The 19,881-nt window shown below is 37.3% G+C and overlaps 1 protein-coding gene across 1 annotated transcript in view; it reads right to left on the reverse strand.

Moving 5' to 3' along the window:
- Nucleotides 1-19,881, reverse strand: part of LY75 (lymphocyte antigen 75) — a 99,431-nt gene that overhangs the window by 42,097 nt on the left and 37,453 nt on the right. The window contains exons 15-23 of the mRNA XM_038002067.2: nucleotides 16,120-16,188; nucleotides 13,514-13,628; nucleotides 10,029-10,064; nucleotides 9,486-9,661; nucleotides 8,763-8,830; nucleotides 8,405-8,484; nucleotides 7,369-7,508; nucleotides 5,555-5,660; nucleotides 5,169-5,329 (exon numbers count right to left, since the gene is read on the reverse strand). Of these exons, the coding sequence (XP_037857995.2) occupies nucleotides 5,169-5,329; nucleotides 5,555-5,660; nucleotides 7,369-7,508; nucleotides 8,405-8,484; nucleotides 8,763-8,830; nucleotides 9,486-9,661; nucleotides 10,029-10,064; nucleotides 13,514-13,628; nucleotides 16,120-16,188 (951 nt within the window). The remainder of the gene's footprint in view (nucleotides 1-5,168; nucleotides 5,330-5,554; nucleotides 5,661-7,368; nucleotides 7,509-8,404; nucleotides 8,485-8,762; nucleotides 8,831-9,485; nucleotides 9,662-10,028; nucleotides 10,065-13,513; nucleotides 13,629-16,119; nucleotides 16,189-19,881) is intronic.

Consider the following 19,881-nt stretch of genomic DNA (forward strand, 5'->3'; position numbering starts at 1 on the left):
CTTAACCTTAAATGTAAATGGACTAAATGCTCCAATTAAAAGACACAGACTGGCAAACTGGATAAAGAGTCAAGACCCATCAGTCTGCTGTATTCAGGAGACCCATCTCACGCACAGAGACATACATAGGCTCAAAATAAAGGGATGGAGGAAGATTTACCAAGCAAATGGAGAACACAAAAAAGCGGGGGTTGCAATACTAGTCTCTGATAAAACAGACTTTAAACCATCAAAGATCAAAAGAGACAAAGAAGGCCATTACATAATGGTAAAGGGATCAATTCAACAGGAAGAGCTAACTATCCTAAATATATATGCACCCAATACAGGAGCACCCAGATTCATAAAGCAAGTCCTTAGAGACTTACAAAGAGACTTAGACTCCCATACAATAATCATGGGAGACTTCAACACTCCACTGTCAACATTAGACAGATCAACGAGACAGAAAGTTAACAAGGATATCCAGGAATTGAACTCATCTCTGCAGCAAGCAGACCTAATAGACATCTATAGAACTCTCCACCCCAAATCAACAGAATATACATTCTTCTCAGCACCACATTGTACTTACTCCAAAATTGACCACGTAATTGGAAGTAAAGCAATCCTCAGCAAATGTACAAGAACAGAAATTATAACAAACTGTCTCTCAGACCACAGTGCAATCAAATTAGAACTCAGGACTAAGAAACTCAATCAAAACCGCTCAACTACATGGAAACTGAACAACCTGCTCCTGAATGACTACTGGGTACATAACGAAATGAAGGCAGAAATAAAGATGTTCTTTGAAACCAATGAGAACAAAGATCCAACATACCAGAATCTCTGGGACACATTTAAAGCAGTGTGTAGAGGGAAATTTATAGCACTAAATGCCCACAAGAGAAAGCAGGAAAGATCTAAAATTGACACTCTAACATCGCAATTAAAAGAACTAGAGAAGCAAGAGCAAACACATTCGAAAGCTAGCAGAAGGCAACAAATAACTAAGATCAGAGCAGAACTGAAGGAGGTAGAGACACAAAAAACCCTCTAAAAAATCAATGAATCCAGGAGTTGGTTTTTTGAAAAGATCAACAAAATTGACAGACCGCTAGCAAGACTAATAAAGAAGAAAAGAGAGAAGAATCAAATCGACGCAATTAAAAATGATAAAGGGGATATCACCACCGACCCCACAGAAATACAAACTACCATCAGAGAATACTATAAACACCTCTACGCAAATAAACTGGAAAATCTAGAAGAAATGGATAATTTCCTGGACACTTACACTCTTCCAAGACTAAACCAGGAAGAAGTTGAATCCCTGAATAGACCAATAGTAGGCTCTGAAATTGAGGCAATAATTAATAGCCTACCAACCAAAAAAAGTCCAGGACCAGATGGATTCACAGCTGAATTCTACCAGAGGTACAAGGAGGAGCTGGTACCATTCCTTCTGAAACTATTCCAATCAATAGAAAAAGAGGGAATCCTCCCTAACTCATTTTATGAGGCCAACATCATCCTGATACCAAAGCCTGGCAGAGACACAACAAAAAAAGAGAATTTTAGACCAATATCCCTGATGAACATCGATGCAAAAATCCTCAATAAAATACTGGCAAACCGGATTCAGCAGCACATCAAAAAGCTTATCCACCATGATCAAGTGGGCTTCATCCCTGGGATGCAAGGCTGGTTCAACATTCGCAAATCAATAAACATAATCCAGCATATAAACAGAACCAAAGACAAGAACCACATCATTATCTCAATAGATGCAGAAAAGGCTTTTGACAAAATTCAACAGCCCTTCATGCTAAAAACGCTCAATAAATTCGGTATTGATGGAACGTACCTCAAAATAATAAGAGCTATTTATGACAAACCCACAGCCAATATCATACTGAATGGGCAAAAACTGGAAAAATTCCCTTTGAAAACTGGCACAAGACAGGGATGCCCTCTCTCACCACTCCTATTCAACATAGTGTTGGAAGTTCTGCCCAGGGCAATCAGGCAAGAGAAAGAAATCAAGGGGATTCAGTTAGGAAAAGAAGAAGTCAAATTGTCCCTGTTTGCAGACAACATGATTGTATATTTAGAAAACCCCATTGTCTCAGCCCAAAATCTCCTTAAGCTGATCAGCAACTTCAGCAAAGTCTCAGGATACAAAATTAATGTGCAAAAATCACAAGCATTCTTATACACCAGTGACAGTCAAACAGAGAGCCAAATCAGGAATGAACTTCCATTCACAATTGCTTCAAAGAGAATAAAATACCTAGAAATCCAACTTACAAGGGATGTAAAGGACCTCTTCAAGGAGAACTACAAACCACTGCTCAGTGAAATCAAAGAGGACACAAACAAATGGAAGAACATACCATGCTCATGGATAGGAAGAATCAATATCGTGAAAATGGCCATACTGCCCAAGGTAATTTATAGATTCAATGCCATCCCCATCAAGCTACCAATGAGCTTCTTCACAGAATTGGAAAAAACTGCTTTAAAGTTCATATGGAACCAAAAAAGAGCCCGCATCTCCAAGACAATCCTAAGTCAAAAGAACAAAGCTGGAGGCATCACGCTACCTGACTTCAAACTATACTACAAGGCTACAGTAACCAAAACAGCATGGTACTGGTACCAAAACAGAGATATAGACCAATGGAACAGAACAGAGTCCTCAGAAATAATACCACACATCTACAGCCATCTGATCTTTGACAAACCTGAGAGAAACAAGAAATGGGGAAAGGATTCCCTATTTAATAAATGGTGCTGGGAAAACTGGCTAGCCATAAGTAGAAAGCTGAAACTGGATCCTTTCCTTACTCCTTATACGAAAATTAATTCAAGATGGATTAGAGACTTAAATGTTAGACCTAATACCATAAAAATCCTAGAGGAAAACCTAGGTAGTACCATTCAGGACATAGGCATGGGCAAAGACTTCATGTCTAAAACACCAAAAGCAACAGCAGCAAAAGCCAAAATTGACAAATGGGATCTCATCAAACTAAAGAGCTTCTGCACAGCAAAAGAAACTACCATCAGAGTGAGCAGGCAACCTACAGAATGGGAGAAAATTTTTGCAATCTACTCATCTGACAAAGGGCTAATATCCAGAACCTACAAAGAACTCAAACAAATTTACAAGAAAAAAACAAACAACCCCATCCAAAAGTGGGCAAAGGATATGAACAGACATTTCTCAAAAGAAGATATTCATACAGCCAACAGACACATGAAAAAATGCTCATCATCACTGGCCATCAGAGAAATGCAAATCAAAACCACAATGAGATACCATCTCACACCAGTTAGAATGGCGATCATTCAAAAGTCAGGAAACAACAGGTGCTGGAGAGGATGTGGAGAAATAGGAACACTTTTACACTGTTGGTGGGATTGTAAACTAGTTCAACCATTATGGAAAACAGTATGGCGATTCCTCAAGGATCTAGAACTAGATGTACCATATGACCCAGCCATCCCATTACTGGGTATATACCCAAAGGATTATAAATTATGCTGCTATAAGGACACATGCACACGTATGTTTATTGCAGCACTATTCACAATAGCAAAGACTTGGAATCAACCCAAATGTCCATCAGTGACAGATTGGATTAAGAAAATGTGGCACATATACACCATGGAATACTATGCAGCCATAAAAAAGGATGAGTTTGTGTCCTTTGTAGGGACATGGATGCAGCTGGAAACCATCATTCTTAGCAAACTATCACAAGAACAGAAAACCAAACACCGCATGTTCTCACTCGTAGGTGGGAACTGAACAATGAGATCACTTGGACTCGGGAAGGGGAACATCACACACCGGGGCCTATCATGGGGAGGGGGGAGTGGGGAGGGATTGCATTGGGAGTTATACCTGATGTAAATGACGAGTTGATGGGTGCAGCACACCAACATGGCACAAGTATACATATGTAGCAAACCTGCACATTGTGCACATGTACCCTACAACTTGAAGTTTAATAATAATAAATAAATTAAAAAAAAAAAAAAAAAAGAAATTGCAAAATAACCTAAAAAAAAAAAAATAATAATAATATTAGATATGAAAATTTATTCTAAGTGTATTATCTCTATACTTTTCTGTGTGTTTCAAACATATTGCACTTAGAAAAATAAGAAAAGTAAGTTTATATCAGGAGATACTGACAAAAAAATGCTACTCAATAAATAGGAAACCAAAAATGAACGCAAATAATTACAGGAAAGAATAAAACAAGAAATGTCAAAAAAAGAGGTATGGGTAGAACTTTATGTGGAGCCAAATGTGTATTATTAAATGTATTCTCTTTTTTTAAAGGGAACATGAACTGAATTTCATATAGAAGATTGGAAAATGAACAAAAACAGAACCCCAAGAAAAATGGGGTAGAAAAAGGTAGAAATAGTATTCATAACACAGGTCAAGCAATAGGAGTAGAGGGTGGAAAAGAGAGTGAACAAAACAAATAACATGCATCTGTTTCTGTAAAAATGTAAATAATGCAAAGTAAAAATGCAAGCAAAGATAATGGAGATTTTTAAAATACCATAAGCAATTTTACTTCAATACATTTGAAAATCTAAATTAAATAGACAACTTTCTTGAAAAATGCCAATTAGCAAAATTGTCATAAGGAAAAGTGGAAACACCAAAATGTACCAATGACTTTGAAAGAAATGGAAAATTAATAATGGCTTTTTTTTTTTTTTTTTTTTTTACTATCAGGTACTATTGTTAAAACTTTAAATAAATTATCTTATATAATCCTTATGTTGACCTTATGAGGTAGTACAACAGTATTAGAGCTTGCAGATAAGAAATTGAGGCTTAAGAAAAGTTAAGTAAACTTCCAAAGGCATAGTAAATGGCTGCACTGGAATTCAAACCCAGGCAATCTGACTCCAGAGCTTGGGCCCTTCACTGTTACACCAAATTCCTTTATCATTAGAGTATGATCTCTGCAAAGAACAATGTAGTGTATATTTCAAGATAGATAGAGGAGAAAGTTTTGAATGTTATCTTTACAAAGAAATGATAAATCTTTAAAGTGAGGAATATGGTAATTACCTTGATCAGATCATTTAAATGTATGAAAGACTCAAGTATTTCACAGAGGTGTAAAGAGTACTGATTTAAAAAAACTTACATTTTCTGGTATTCTCAGTCTCCTACTAACCAATAATGGGTGAAAGTTACTGTATGTCAGCTCTCTGTTATCCGTCCATTTGTTTATCCTTTCATAGGCAGTCCAGCGCAAACCAATCCATAAAGTAGCTTCCATATCCGGAAGCAAGGATGTAATAAAGTCTGTTAGAAAGAGATTTTTTAAAAGCATTTGATTTATTCAAATTAAAGATACACTAAAAATGTCAATGAATATCTTCTGTTTATCTAACTATCAAGATAGTCTTTTATCTGTTCCATAAAAAAAGAAGTTTAATAAGAATTTTTGTATGTTAATTCTTCATAGCCTCCTAAAACTAACCTGGCCCCAGATCAGAATAAAACATGTTTCTCAAATAATTCCAGTACCTTGTTCAATCTGGCTCAACACTGAAGGAAGGGTGCCACCATAGGAGTGACAGGTATCGCTTGCTTGAGAAAATGTGAGAGACATGGGTTTGATCTTTAGAAAACACTGCAAAGAAAGACATATGTGAAACATGAGATTCCAGACACAGGAAAGCTCACACAGGAAGTAAAATGCTTCATCTTTTAGAGGGCTGCTAATTTTCGGTCTGTGAGATATGGTAATTTGCAATGTAGTACCATAAGAATTCAAGTTTATGCTCTCATTAACTTTTTATTTTTTTAAGAGGCAGAGTCTCTCTCTGTTACACAGGCCAGAGTGCAGTGGTGCAATCATAGCTTACTGTAACCTTGAGCTTCCTAGGCTCAAGCTACCTTCTCAATTGAAACAACCGAAGAGTGGTCTTCAAACTTTCATATATATATAAAAACATATATCATATATATAAGATATATATAGTATATATATCTTTTATATATATCTTTAAATATATATATTTAAAGATCTCTCATTTATTAAGTGTTTCCTATGTGTTAAGCAGTTTGTGTAGTATTATCTCATTTAATTCTCACAACGGAGAGAGAAACTGAGGCACAGGGACATTAAATAACTTGATCCACAAGTGAAATAGACACACAATAGTAAGTCAGTATTTATACTCTGTTCCACCTGATTTCAAAATCTGTGTCCTTAATCATCATCTCCTTATATCAAGAAACACTGTTGAAAAATTCATCTTTGGCAGGATATATTAATTCAAATTTATATCAGCTATGCAAATTAACACAGTACTATTACCTTGAGGAATTAAAAAGATTGTCCTAATTTTAAAAAGTTAAAATGTACCCCTAACTTTACTACAGATCCTTCCAGCTGTCAGACACATCTTTTTTCCCTTTTTCACATTATGATCACTTCGGTATAGAGTGGTATGTCCCAAATTGTGTTCCTTGAAACATCCTACAAAAAATTTTTTTTTCCAGCTTTCTTATAGACTGGAGTGGTCAATGAGCCAAGCTACCCAACATGGACAACCTCATCAGGTAACTTCTAGAAAAGACCCTAGAGAGAACACCCAGAATTTAAGCTCAGAAGCCTTATATTAAGGATGGCAGGACAAAATCACAAGAAGCCTGATTTTGAAGACTTCATGGTGTTTCCACACAAACCTGCTTATCTTCAAATGTCTTTAATGTGACAGAATAAATGTTTTAACATACTGTAGCAACCTCTTTTCAGCAGCCAAATGCATTTCCTAATAGATACGTATACCAGCATGGATTATGCATCTCGAAGAGGCAGATACAGAATGTAGCATTTCTCTAACCTATTTAATCATGAAAACCCCATTTGGAGGCAAGATCAATGATTAACATTTTGTAGCATATGTGTAGTCCCCAAAAAGTAGTTTGTGAAATGCCAGTCTAATTTGATTGGCAGATGCTGCTTGGATGCTCTCCTTGAGGGGAAAAGAAAACACAAGGCAGAAATTAAGTCAGTTTCCTACAAGGCCATAGAGATAGTCCTGACTATTCAATACCTCCCAATCCATCAACAGATCAACTTTAGCAATTTAAGTGTTGGTAGCAACAAAATAGAAATGCTGCACTTTAAAAGATCTGTAGGCATGATCAACTTGAGAATTAATTCTTGATATCATCCACGGTTTCTGGCAACACAGAGGGCCAGGTGGGATCCTGAAACATGTAGAGTCTATCTCAGTGATGTTGTCACTAATGGGTTGCCATTCTGCCATAGGCTATATAACCAGCATGGAAGCAATCATTGTTGCATAATGTAGCAATTCTTTTTTTACCTTATTCTGAAAAGGAATCCATTGTTCAGAACATTGCACTTTAGCTGCAGAATCTGGACTGTATTTCTCTAATGAAGAAACATTATATTTTTCACAGATGAAGGGCAACTTGGTATTACAGTCTGTTGGTTTACTTAAGTCTGAGAAATGAAAAGCAAGGATTACTATGGTGAGAATTTTTCAGTCAGTACTTTTTTTTTTTTTGAGACAGAGTCTTGCTCTGTTGCCCAGGCTGCAGGGCAGTGATACAATCTTGGCTCACTGCATCGTCCGCCTCCCAGATTCAAGTGATTCTCGTACTTCAGCCTCCCAAGTAGCTGGGATTACAGGTGCATGCCACCACGCCTGGCTAGTTCTTGTATTTTTAGTAGAGACGGGGATTCACCATGTTGGCCAGGCTGGTCTCGAACTCCTTGCCTCAAGTGATTTGCCTGCCTCAGCCTCCCAAGGTGCTGGGATTACAGGCGTGAGCCACCACGCCTGGCTAAGTCAGCACATTTTAAAAGCAACCCTAGTAGTAAAGAAAGGTTCTTGAAATCAATCTTTCCCAAATGCTTAAGATATATTCCCTTTCTTCTCTAGCCACTTCTGTCTTCTATGATTATTTTTATCTGTAGGTTACAGCATACCAATACTGTCTATGAAACAGCACGCATTTTGTGTGACTACCATACCATCCCAGGGTGAAGGCAGGAGGTAGGAAGTTGAAGGGGCAGTGTAATCAGGGGAAGGGGACCTAAACTATATTTTAGAACTGCTGCCTGCTTATCTTTGAAAATTTGCTTAGATACTTATCAATTAGGAAAGTGGTAAGTTTATTTCTAAGTAACTGCTTTAGGATAAAGGAAGTTAAAATACTCACAGTGAAAAGTACCTTTATTTGCATTGGGGATTTGAGCTATTGTTGTTAATAATAAATCAGAATAAGATGAAGTGACCAAACATATAATCAAAAGGAAAACAAGATTAAGCTAGAAACTGAACCTGAAGTTCACATATTACAAAATCAGCATTAAAGGATTTGAATTAACTTTACCGATAAGCCAAGTCTTGGCAGACATGTACAAGCATTCCTCTCCAAATGTCACAGGAAAGCGGTGCCATGGATATCGTGAGCTAAAAGAAAATGACAGATTTGACAACTCTTAATGTAATTAGGTGTTTCATTTTTTTTCTTTTTACTGTAAGTTATTTTATTTCTAAATTTAATGTTAATACCATCATTCTCTACCCCTTTTTTCTTGATGCTAACATGAAAAAGGGCTTGGTTTCTCTAATTTAGGCAGTTTATGGATTAATGTTCAAACTACTTATAAATAGAAATCCATTTAGTAAAAGGAACTGCTTCTTTTAAGTGATAACTTTACAAAGGTAGAATCAATGATGTCACCTACTAGGTAAAATGATCATCTATTGGCTGCTCGTTAATTCTTATCCACCACTTCTGTCCATCACCAGATATCTGAAAAACAAGCCAAACATCCATGCTTATGTGTGCTGAGCTTTCTTGAGGATTTTGATTCAAATACCTTGTCTTACTGTAATCACTAACCACTATAATTTCTAGACATTCCTTACCTAGATTTCAAAATTATACAAACCAGGACCTTGTGCCAAAGAGTAGTTGAAAACTCTGTGTATTTACAGATCCTATTGTGGGTACAGGAAACATGGTAGCTGTAATTATGGGCATATATTAGTTAGACTAATACTTTAAGTGGGCATACAGTATCCTATTGCAATTAATTGTAAATTTAAAAATACAGAAATTATTTTTCTTCCCAAAGGCTATTTTGCAAAGTTACTTATTAGTAGAAACAGAAACTCAAGTTAACTGTAAAGTTGACTTTTAGTAAAAAATGTGACAGGGAATTAGAATCATTTATATTATCTACTGATGTTTACCTTATAAAGTGACATTTATTATTAATCTTGTATATTATAAAACATAAGCAATTCTACTTAATTTTTCTAACATAAATTTGGATGTTGTGAGGCAGATCTGACATTAAAGAAAAATTTAACTTTTGTAGATTTTGGCAAAATTTTTGTAATATTTTTAAATGGAATAAATACAAAAACAAGAAATATATTTAAAATATATTCTTTTACATTACATTTGCTATTTTGTTTTTGATGGCTTTTAGTCCTGCAAAAGATGTTATAGTAGCAAGAAAGCTGTGATTGCTGGCACAGTACAGGACGGCTTCTTCATAGTTTAGGTGAAGATCAGCAACAAACCAATATTCACTTCCTTCAATTATAAGTGGAGGTCCATGAATTCCAGCACGCTCTAAAGAAGAAGAAGAAAGAGATTAGAGTTATGACTATGCAAAGCAAACTGTGTCCTCTAAGCATGAGTTAATGTTCAGAACTATAAATAGTAATTCAGATTACTAGCCCTGTCTGGCTGGGGCAGTACTGACTACAAGGAAAAGAGATTCCTGAGCCAGTGACTCTGCCACTCCCCTGCACTCACAGGGAAAGAAGAAACCACCCTCATCACCTCATCCCATACCAGTCACTCACCTTCCTTGCCTGGAGAAATTTTGTCTCGCTTGAAGATGTACAGAGAAGAAGCAGGCACTTAAATAATTAACTAAATGCATTAGTGACAAGGGAAAAGCAGCTTTGGTTAAATTTCAGTTTTCTTAACTCACCTGGATTGTACCAGTCTGGTGTTTTTGGAGTACGGCCTGTATGAGGAAGAAAGCAAGTGGCATTAGTACTCAATGACTGATCAGGGTATACTATAAGTAAGGCCTTTAACGCAGCTCAAAAGGACTTGCAGTATTGTTGAGGCTTGTCCATTTTTGGCCAAGCCATTTCACGTTTTGGTCACTTGAGTTGTATTTTGTGGGGCCGATGCTAAAGCTGCTTTAGGAGCAATCCAAAAGGCATATCTGTTAAATATTAATGAAGTATTTCTAGCAGTCTTTTACCTTGTGTCACAGAGGTCACAAAAGAAGTGCAGATGGATAAAACATAGCTAAGAATTAGAAAGTAAAAACAAGTAAATAATGATATTGTATGTGTCACACAGAAGCGTAAGAAATAGGAACCAAAATAATCATCATTGTAAAGTGAAGTTATTCAGGAACCACTTCTCCATCTAATGAAACAAATAACTATTCTATAAACTTAGGTTGATAGAGTCCATTGTCTTCCAAGATATCCTTGGAAATAACGTACAATGCTCCAATGTTGAATCTTTTGAGAAGATGAGACATAACTGAGAGGAAAATAATAAAAGTCACTGAGGATTCTCAGATGGAAATGGAGGAAATATGGCATGCTACACAGAATTCCGGGTTGGAAGCTGGGCAGGTCAGTGTGCAAATGCCCTTATGCATTTTGCTGCTATGGTATTTCCGATGAATTGCTTAACTCCCTCTGAGCCTTGATTTTCTCCTCTATGAAAACGAGATGGCTACCTGAGTCACAGAGAGTGAGGTCACATGTGACGCCCTGGAGGAAGCGGCCAGCACAGGGCCAGGCACAGAGCAGTTCCCCATGGGAGCCTATTTGCTTTCCTCCCCCTTTTCATTCTGGCCACAGATCACATTGGCTTCAAGTCAAAGACATCATTTGCTTAATTTTAGAAATTACAGAGTAAAATAGCTAGTCTTAATTTTGGTGTGGCATGTGAGCCTCAGGCAGGCATCAGAAGACCCGACTCAGAGGACTTCCTGCATAGCCAGCATCTTTAGTCTCTCTGAGCCAATTCTATTCGTATTGGATAATTTCCAACAATAACGTTGCAAGTCAGTTCAAAATGTACATAGTTTCTTGTCTGTAATCTTGTCAAAGGCTTCTGATTATTTGTGTGTGGGGGAGGGAAAGCTATGTCTAACCTTTAAATATCTTTAAATTGTGAGAAAAGTAGGATGCAAGGTGTTTTTTATACAAGATTACAACATGTATGTGTGTATAAGGCATCAAGAAATACAATAAAAATAGCTATGTTTGGGTAATGGCATCATAGGTAATATTCCTAAAAACACTTTTATGAGCCTTATTTTTGACACAGTTTTCTCAATTAAAAAAAGAATATTTAAAAAGTACAAATATCCACTGTGGTTGAGGTTACTTCAAATTTACAGGTTGTCAAAACATCTCTTTTAGGGAAGACAGGATTCATTAGAACCAAGTAATAAAAAGGCAAGAGTCAGAGAAGAGGCATGGTGATTTAGGACACATAAGAGGAAAACTTCTTTAAGAAAACCAGAAAATACAGATGAATACAAGTTGAGAAAACTTAGGCTGCTCTAATAACCAAGAAAATATCCAACCAGCTGAATGCATCACATCATAACTTAGAAAGTTAGGTACAGTATAGTCAAAAAAGGGTGAACCTAACATTTAAACCCTGGAGCAAGCAATCATTGATTGCTTCAAGTGATTGAGACAGACTGAGAACAGGAGCTTAGTATTTTGTTTTCTTTCTGCATGGGGATCATAGAGGTGGAATTCTTTAGGTTTGTTTGATTAATTGATATATATTTGCTAAGTGGGTTAATTCCTTTCTCTCTTGTTAAAAGTATATGTTAAAATATATATATACTCCTCCACATGCCCTTCATACTATTTCCTCTGGTGACTAATTTGCCATTTCTAAAGCTGCCCTTGTTTAAACTCTGGGGTCTGCTCCGCTGCTCAAACAGGAGGTGGGGGTAGCAGCTCCCATCGAGGGCACCTGGGTTGGAACAATGACACTGTCTGTGGAATGCTAACAAATGCCAGAGAGTAATGGGAGGCTCACATTAACACTTCAAAACAGAGACATTGTCTGAATTAATTATGTACAAGTTACTTTTCCACTTGTTTAAAGGATATCCAAACTGGTTTTCCTTTGTCCCTTTTTCGGGTTTAATAAAATAATCAAGAATAACTCAGGCATAATTTATCCTTTAGAAAAATCCATCAACACAACTCTCTCTCTCTCTCTTTTACAAATGGTTTGACAGTTTGCCTTTGTGAAAGAGATTCGCTACTACCTGATGTCACATCTGAAGCTCTTTTAACTATTTTAGGGAAAACAGTCTTCTAATAGTCAGTTCCATGATGTGAACTTCGGGTTCTTTGAGAACTTGTAGGAGGATACACCTTTAGTTTCAACGATCTGTTTACATTCAGTTCAGAGATTTATTTTAAAACCTTCTATGGGTTTTCTGCTAATTAATTTAATACAGCCAATGTCTGCTTAAAAATAATTTGAGGCTGGGTGCGGTGGCTCATGCCTGTAATCCTACCTAGCACTTTGGGAGGCTGAGGCGGGCCAATCACTTGAGGTCAGGAGTTCGAGACCAGCCGGCCAACATGATGAAACCCTGACTCTACTAAAGATACAAAAATTGGCTAGGTATGGTCATGGGCGACTGTAGTCCCAGCTACACCGGAGGCTGAGGTAGGAGAATCACTTGAACCTGGGAGGCAGAGGAGGCTGCAGTGAGCCAAGATTGCGCCACTGCACTCCAGCCCGGGAGACAGAGTGAGACTCTGTCTTAAAAATAATAATAATAATAATAATTATTATTATTATTATTTGAGAATTAAAATCTTCTTGACATTTTTCTTAATATTTCATATTTTCCTGGAAAAAGTGAAGTAAAATGGTATCTACATTTCTCCCCACTCTCCTTTCTGTTACCAAAGGCTATACTATCAATCTAACTGGCTTCTCAAATTTGAATTTACATAAAGTATTAGCAGTTTTGTAGTTCATTGAAAATTGCTTCTAAATTTTACAGGGACCTGGCACATTTTTATTTCTTGACTTCTGCCTTATTATTCCCAAGATTATCTTTATTTTTTCATTTTGCATCAAAATAAAAATTAAAACGATTCTACATTTCTCCTTTTGCTTAAAATAATTTCATCCAAAATCTAATCTCCCTAAATGAACCTTACATTTTATCTTCTATGCAAATTTTTGCATGATCAAGAGTAAGATGTCACCAAATTTCAATAAGCTAGCCTTCTATTCGAAGCCAGAGTCAGGCAGGGGGTGCTCCACATATCAATTGCATCATCATAGGCTTTTAGACCTTAGAATTAGAGATTACAATGCTCCCCTAGGTACTTTGAACTGAGCATTCACAATGTTAACATGAGAAGGTTGTGAAAAGTAACAATTACCACTTACCTTTTGGAATTTGGCACACCCATTCAAGTTTTGTATCACAAGCAAAAGGCCTCAAATAAATAAATTCTCTGTCATCATAGAAATGCCAGCCTCTTCGCCATGGCCTATGAAATACCTAAAAGAGGAAAAGTATTGCAGAGTATTTTGAAGTTGATACATCCCTTATGGAACACTGAACTGTAAGTCCTATGATTTTGATCTGTATTTTAGCTCTAGCACCTAAGATATTTGTTCAATAAATGAACACATGAATTAATGGAATATTTAAACAGTAATACCCTGAGCAAGAGCCTTCAAAGGGGTTAATAAGGGAAATATGTTGTAAGGTCATGTTTATGTCCAAAATCTAGCACCTAAGATATTTGTTCAATAAATGAACACATGAATTAATGGAATATTTAAACAGTAATACCCTGAGCAAGAGCCTTCAAAGAGGCTAATAAGGGAAATATGTTGTAAGGTCATGTTTATGTCCAAAATGCAAATTTTCTCCCCCTCGCCTGACAATTTTTGTTAGGATATTTATTTCAGAGGTATCCAAGCACCAAGCTGTGATCAAATTAGATCAGAAAGTGACATAAAAGTCCAGCCTCAGCAGCTCAGGCTCCTTCTCTGGTGTTTTTTCTCCATGCCATTTCTAGGATTTTGCCCTTCTCCAGGATGGCTCACTACAAATCCAGTTAGCAAGTAGGAGAAAAAGGACAGGGGAAGGCATTACTCGGGAGAGCATCCATCACTTCTTGGACTATTTTCACTCAAGACCAAGTTTGTGGGGGTTCTGTGGCAGGTGAGGTAAGATTTTCCTTACAGAACACTGCCCTGGTTGGGCTTGTTCCTGATGCAGGTTGCATTAATATCTCTTTATTTATTTGCTAGATTTTCAAATCTCTCCATACTTGGCAACTCTATTTCCCTAGAACACAGTTTATTGTACCAGTGTTCTCAACACTCCTAAAAATTCCATAAGCTTCTCTGAAGTTCTCACCTTTTATATTAAATTGGGAATCTATAAAAATGCCATCTATTACACAGTTTATTACTAGAAGAGTTACTTTGAAAATCGTGCTTTCCTGTGGCTTTGAGTTCTTATTTGCCTCAGCCTTCCTGTAACATTTCTGGTTAGCCACTTTGTTCAATCTCTTTCTTGGACTACAAATCAAAGATATTACCTGATGTCTCCTCCATCTTCATCTTTTTTTCACTCTATATGTTGGCAGTTCCTCCAAATTCACTTCTTGGCCCTTTTTTTTGTAAATATACATTTTCCTTTCAACTTAGGACTCCTGATCTCAACTTACCATAGCATACATCTTATAGCTAGCTTGGATTCAAAATATCTAAACTAAAACATGCAGTTTTCTCCATAAATCAGTACCCTTTCTATTTCTATAAATGCCTAGTCATATAGCATAGTGGTTAAGAGTACCAGACCCAGACACACTTGGGTGTAAATCTCAGTTCTTTTAGTTTAAATTTACTCCATGTAAGCTGAAGTAAATTACTCACAGCTCGAATTGCCATGTGAGATGAATATAGTAACAGTGCCTACCTCACAAGATTGCTTATGTGCTGTGTGACGTATGTGACATGCCTAGTACAGTGGTTGGCTGATAAAGGAATTAATCAGATCAGTGTTAACTGCTGCCATCATCATCATCATCACAACCACCATAGACCATCACCTTCACCATCACCATCATTATTATTGTCTCATAATATTCTTGTTCTTGCATAAAACTTGTATTTCGCCTGGCATAGTCCTTACTCAATGGTGTCATAATTGCTTGTTTACTTGTCTTTATTTTCTACTAGACTTTAGTTTTGTGAAGACAATGGCTATGCCTTGTACCTTGTCACTGTTCTATCCCCCAGTGCCTCACTGACCCCTTGGACTGTTTATGAAATGGATACATGAATGCATTCTGCAAAGGAAGATGCCTAACCGGTCTTTTATGCCTTCCAATCTTACCTGTTGCATGTTGTCACCTGTCTCAAGATGAATCTTCCTCATACCCTCCTTAGTTCATGTGACTCTCCCTACTCAGAAACTTTAAAAAATGCCCTGTTGCCTATCTAGAAGTGTAGAAATTCCTGAACGTGGCATCAATCTGATTTCCTAATACTGTTATCAAGGACAGCACCAATGAAAACTTCTTGATCTGTATTCTGTTCTCCTCACTGCCCTCTTCCTTCCACTCCCACCTTATTTTATGCCACTTTCTCATACCATCCCCTCATGAGAAAGCCTTACCCTATCCCATCTGTAGAAACTCTATCCATCCTTAAAGTCCCAGTTCAAGTCCTACCTCTTTCTGGAAATGGCCATGGGACTCACTTCCTCCTCTGAATTTCATTAGCCTTCCTCAGCCCACTCATTAGGAGCTTATTACTGCATGGTAATGAGGGAGGTTTTCTTGAATATGAATTTTATCCTCTCAAATGAAGTGTAAGTTAGGCTGCTGAGGGCCAGGCCATGGGTGTGCTTATCTCTCACCACATCTAACATCATGCTCCACACACAAAGCTACTCCATGGATCCATTACTTGATTGCATATGATGATGGATTTATGTTTTAAATATGCAGATTTTCCAGCACTGTACTGACCTTGACAGCAGCACAGTCTCTGATGTCATAATCCTGCTGAAACTCATTTGGCATGATAATAGTAGACACCTGAAAAGACAAGAGAGGCTTGAGAATTTAAGACTGATGTATAAATATTTGCAATTTAGATGTAATTTAGGCAGCCTTAATCACTCAAGTGTGTTCATATGCCACAGAAAGAAAACTTTTTCATCTCTTTTTTATATCATGATGCTGAATCATGAGAGGACTTAGCAAATGGCATAATGTCATAAGTTTCCAAACAAAGGAAGCCACAGTTTCAGAAGTTGAGGTTAATGGTGTATTAAGTTCGCCACTGGAGTCATAGAGAATCAAGCTTGCAAAATGCTTTTCTCATTTTTTTTGCACGTGTTGAAATGCTTGTTATTTGATTAACTAATCTCAGGTATGCTCCAATTTAAAAATAAATTCAAGGAGTTTTACATTTAGAAAGAATAAAAAACGAGGTGACACAACCATAATTTGGAGTAAATATTGAATATCTGAGAATAGTTTTGCTCCTATAACCATTACATTAATATCTCCTTAGGATAATATAAACATGTGGAATAATAGCAAGGATTTTTTTAGAGGTTTCTTCAAACAAATAATTTCCTCCAATAAGGATACTTTTGGCCAGGCACAGTGGCTCATGCCGGTAATCCCAGCACTTTGGGAGGCCAAGATTGGCAGATGGCTTGAGCCCAGGAGTTTCAGACCAGCCTGGGCAACACGGTGAAACCCCATCTCTACAAAAAATACAAAAATTAGCTGGATGTGGTGGCATGTGCCTGTGGTCCCAGCTACCTGAGAGGCTGAGACATGAGGATCAATTGAACCCAGGAGGTTGAGGCTGCAGTGAGTCACAAGGGCACCACCGCACTGTAGCCTGGGTGACACAGCGAGACTCTCATCCCCACCTAGTCCCCCCAGAAAAAGATATTTTATTTTTTGTATTACTCTTCCATATTTAGATAATAAAAAGAATAGCTTCTCACTATAAAAATGAAAATAAATAGCATAAAGAGAAAGCTTTGAAAACAATCACTTGTGGCCAGGTATGGTGGCTCATACCTGTAATCCCAGCACTTTGGGAGGCTGAGATGGGTAGACTGCCTGAGTTCAGGAGTTTGAGACCAGCCTGGGCAAAATGGTGAAACCCCATCTCTACAAAAAAATATAAGAATTAGCTGGGCATGGCTGAGCACGGTAGCTCACGCCTGTAATCCCAGAACTTTGGGGGGCAGAGGCGGGTGGATCACAGGGTCAGGAGTTAGAGACCAGCCTGGCCAATATGGTGAATCCCCGTCTCTACTAAAAAATACAAAAATTAGCTGGCCTGTAGTCCCAGCTACTCGGGAAGCTGAGGCAGGAGAATGGCGTGAACCCGGGAGGCAGAGCTTACAGTGAGGTGAGATCACACCACTGCCCTCTAGCCTGGGCAACAGAGCGAGACTCCTCTCAAAAAAAAAAAAAAAAAAAATTAGCTGGGTGTGATGGTGGGCGCCTGTGGTTTCAGCTACTGGGGAGGCTGAGATGGGAAGATCGCTTGAGCCTGGGAGGTGAATGTTGTAGTGAGTTGAGATCGCACCACTGCACTTCACCCTGGGTGACAGAGACCCAATTTCAAAAAGAAAAAAATCACTCATACTACCCAAAGATGACTACTATATTTATAGCTTTATTATTTTTTGACTATATATAGAGAGACTATACATAAGAGTTTTTAAAAATAAAAAGAAGATTTGTAACTTGTCTTTCCCTTACTGCCTGTATATGACTCTATTTTCATTTGACACATAATTTTAATGGTTGTATGATATGTGAATGTATTTATTTTATTTTTTAAATTGGCAGATAAAAGTATATGCATTTATCATACACAACATGATGTTTTGAAGTATATATACATTGTGGACTGACTAAACTTAGCTAATTAACAAATGCATTATTTCACATAGTTATCATTTTTGTGGTGAGAACACTTAACATCTACTTTTAGCATTTTTCAAGAATCTAACATATTATTAACTATAACCAACTTGTTGTACAACAGATCTCTTGAACTTATCCTTCCTATCTAAATGAAATTTTGTATCCTTTGACCAATATCTCCCCAGTCCCCCACCTCATCTGCCCCAGCTCTTGGAAACCACCATTCTACTCTCTAGTTCCATGAGATCCATTTTTTTTTTTTTTAATTCCACATCTCAGTGACATCACATGGCATTTGTCTTTCTGTGCCTGGCTTTTTTCACTTAACATAATGTCCTCCAGGGTCATCCGCACTGTCACAAATGGCAGGATTTCCTTCCCTTTTATGGCTGAGTAGTACTCCATTGTGTACATGTATCACACTTGCTTCATCCATTCATCTGCTGATGGACACTTAGGTTGATTTCATATCTTGGCTACTGTGAATAGTGCTGCAGTCACCCTGTGAGTCTCTTAAACATTCTGATTTCACGTCCTTTGAATATATACCCAGTAGTGGGATTGCTGGATCATGTGGTTCGTTCTATTTTAAATTTTTTAAGGAATCTTCATACTGTTTGCAATAATGTTTGTACTAATTTACATTCCCACCAACAGTGTGCAAAAGTTCCCTCTTCTCTACATCCTCACCAACATGTATCTTTTGTCTTTATTATAGCAATCATTCTGACAAGTGGGAGGTGATAACTTATTATGGTTTTAATTTGCATTTCCCTGATGATTAGTGATGTTGAGCATTTTTTCATATGACTGTTGGCCATCTGTAAGTCTTCTTTTGAGAAATGTCTATTCAGTCATTTGGCCATTTTAAAATCAGGTTGTTTTCTTGCTATTGATTTGAGTTCCTTATCTACAGTCATGCACTGCATAATGGCCTTTCAGTCAACCACAGATGGCCTACAGGTATGTTCCTACCTCCATATGCTTGTGTAGATAGTCTTCCTTGGAAGGTCTATCCTTCCTCCTCTAGGCCAGTCTGAATACTGGCATTCAGATCATGGCTAGAAAGAAATGTTAGCCATCCCTTGAAGATGTGTTCCCACAAGATTATATTTTTACTGTACCTGTTCTATGTTATCATTGTGTTACAAATCCCTACAGGATTCAGTACAGTAACATGTTCTACAAGTTTGTAGCCTGGGAGCAATATAGAGCCTAGATGTGTAGCCTATATGTGTAGTAGGCTATACCATCTAGGTTTGTTTAAGTATGTTCTATGTTGTTTGCACAAAACCGCTACCTCACAATGCATTTCTCAGAATGTATCCCATTGTTAAGTGATGCATGACTATATTTTGGATATTAATCTTGTATCAGATATATATATATAATTTGCAAATATTTTCTCTTATTCTGTAGGTTTTCTCTTCACTCTGTTGATTGTTTCCTTTATTGTACAGAAGCTTTTTAGTTTGATATAATCCCATTTGTCTATTTTGGCTTTTGTTGTCTGTGTTTTTGAGTTCATATCCAAAAAAATCATTGTCCAGACCAATGTCATGGAGCGCTCCCCCTATGTTTTCTCCTAGTAGTTTCACAGTTTGGGGCCTTCCATTTAGTACTTCAATTCATTTGGAGTTGATTTTTGTATATGATATGAGATAAGGGCTTAATCTCATTTTTCTGCCTGTGGAAATCCAGTTTTCCCACTATCATTTATAGAAGAGACTGTCCTTTTCTCATTGTGTGTTCTTGGTATCTTTGTTGAAAACCTGTTGGCTATAAATATGTGGATGTATTTTTGGCCTCTCTATTCTGTTCTGTTGG

Source organism: Chlorocebus sabaeus, chromosome 10 (assembly GCF_047675955.1).
Source record: "Chlorocebus sabaeus isolate Y175 chromosome 10, mChlSab1.0.hap1, whole genome shotgun sequence".
Taxonomy (NCBI): domain Eukaryota; kingdom Metazoa; phylum Chordata; class Mammalia; order Primates; family Cercopithecidae; genus Chlorocebus; species Chlorocebus sabaeus.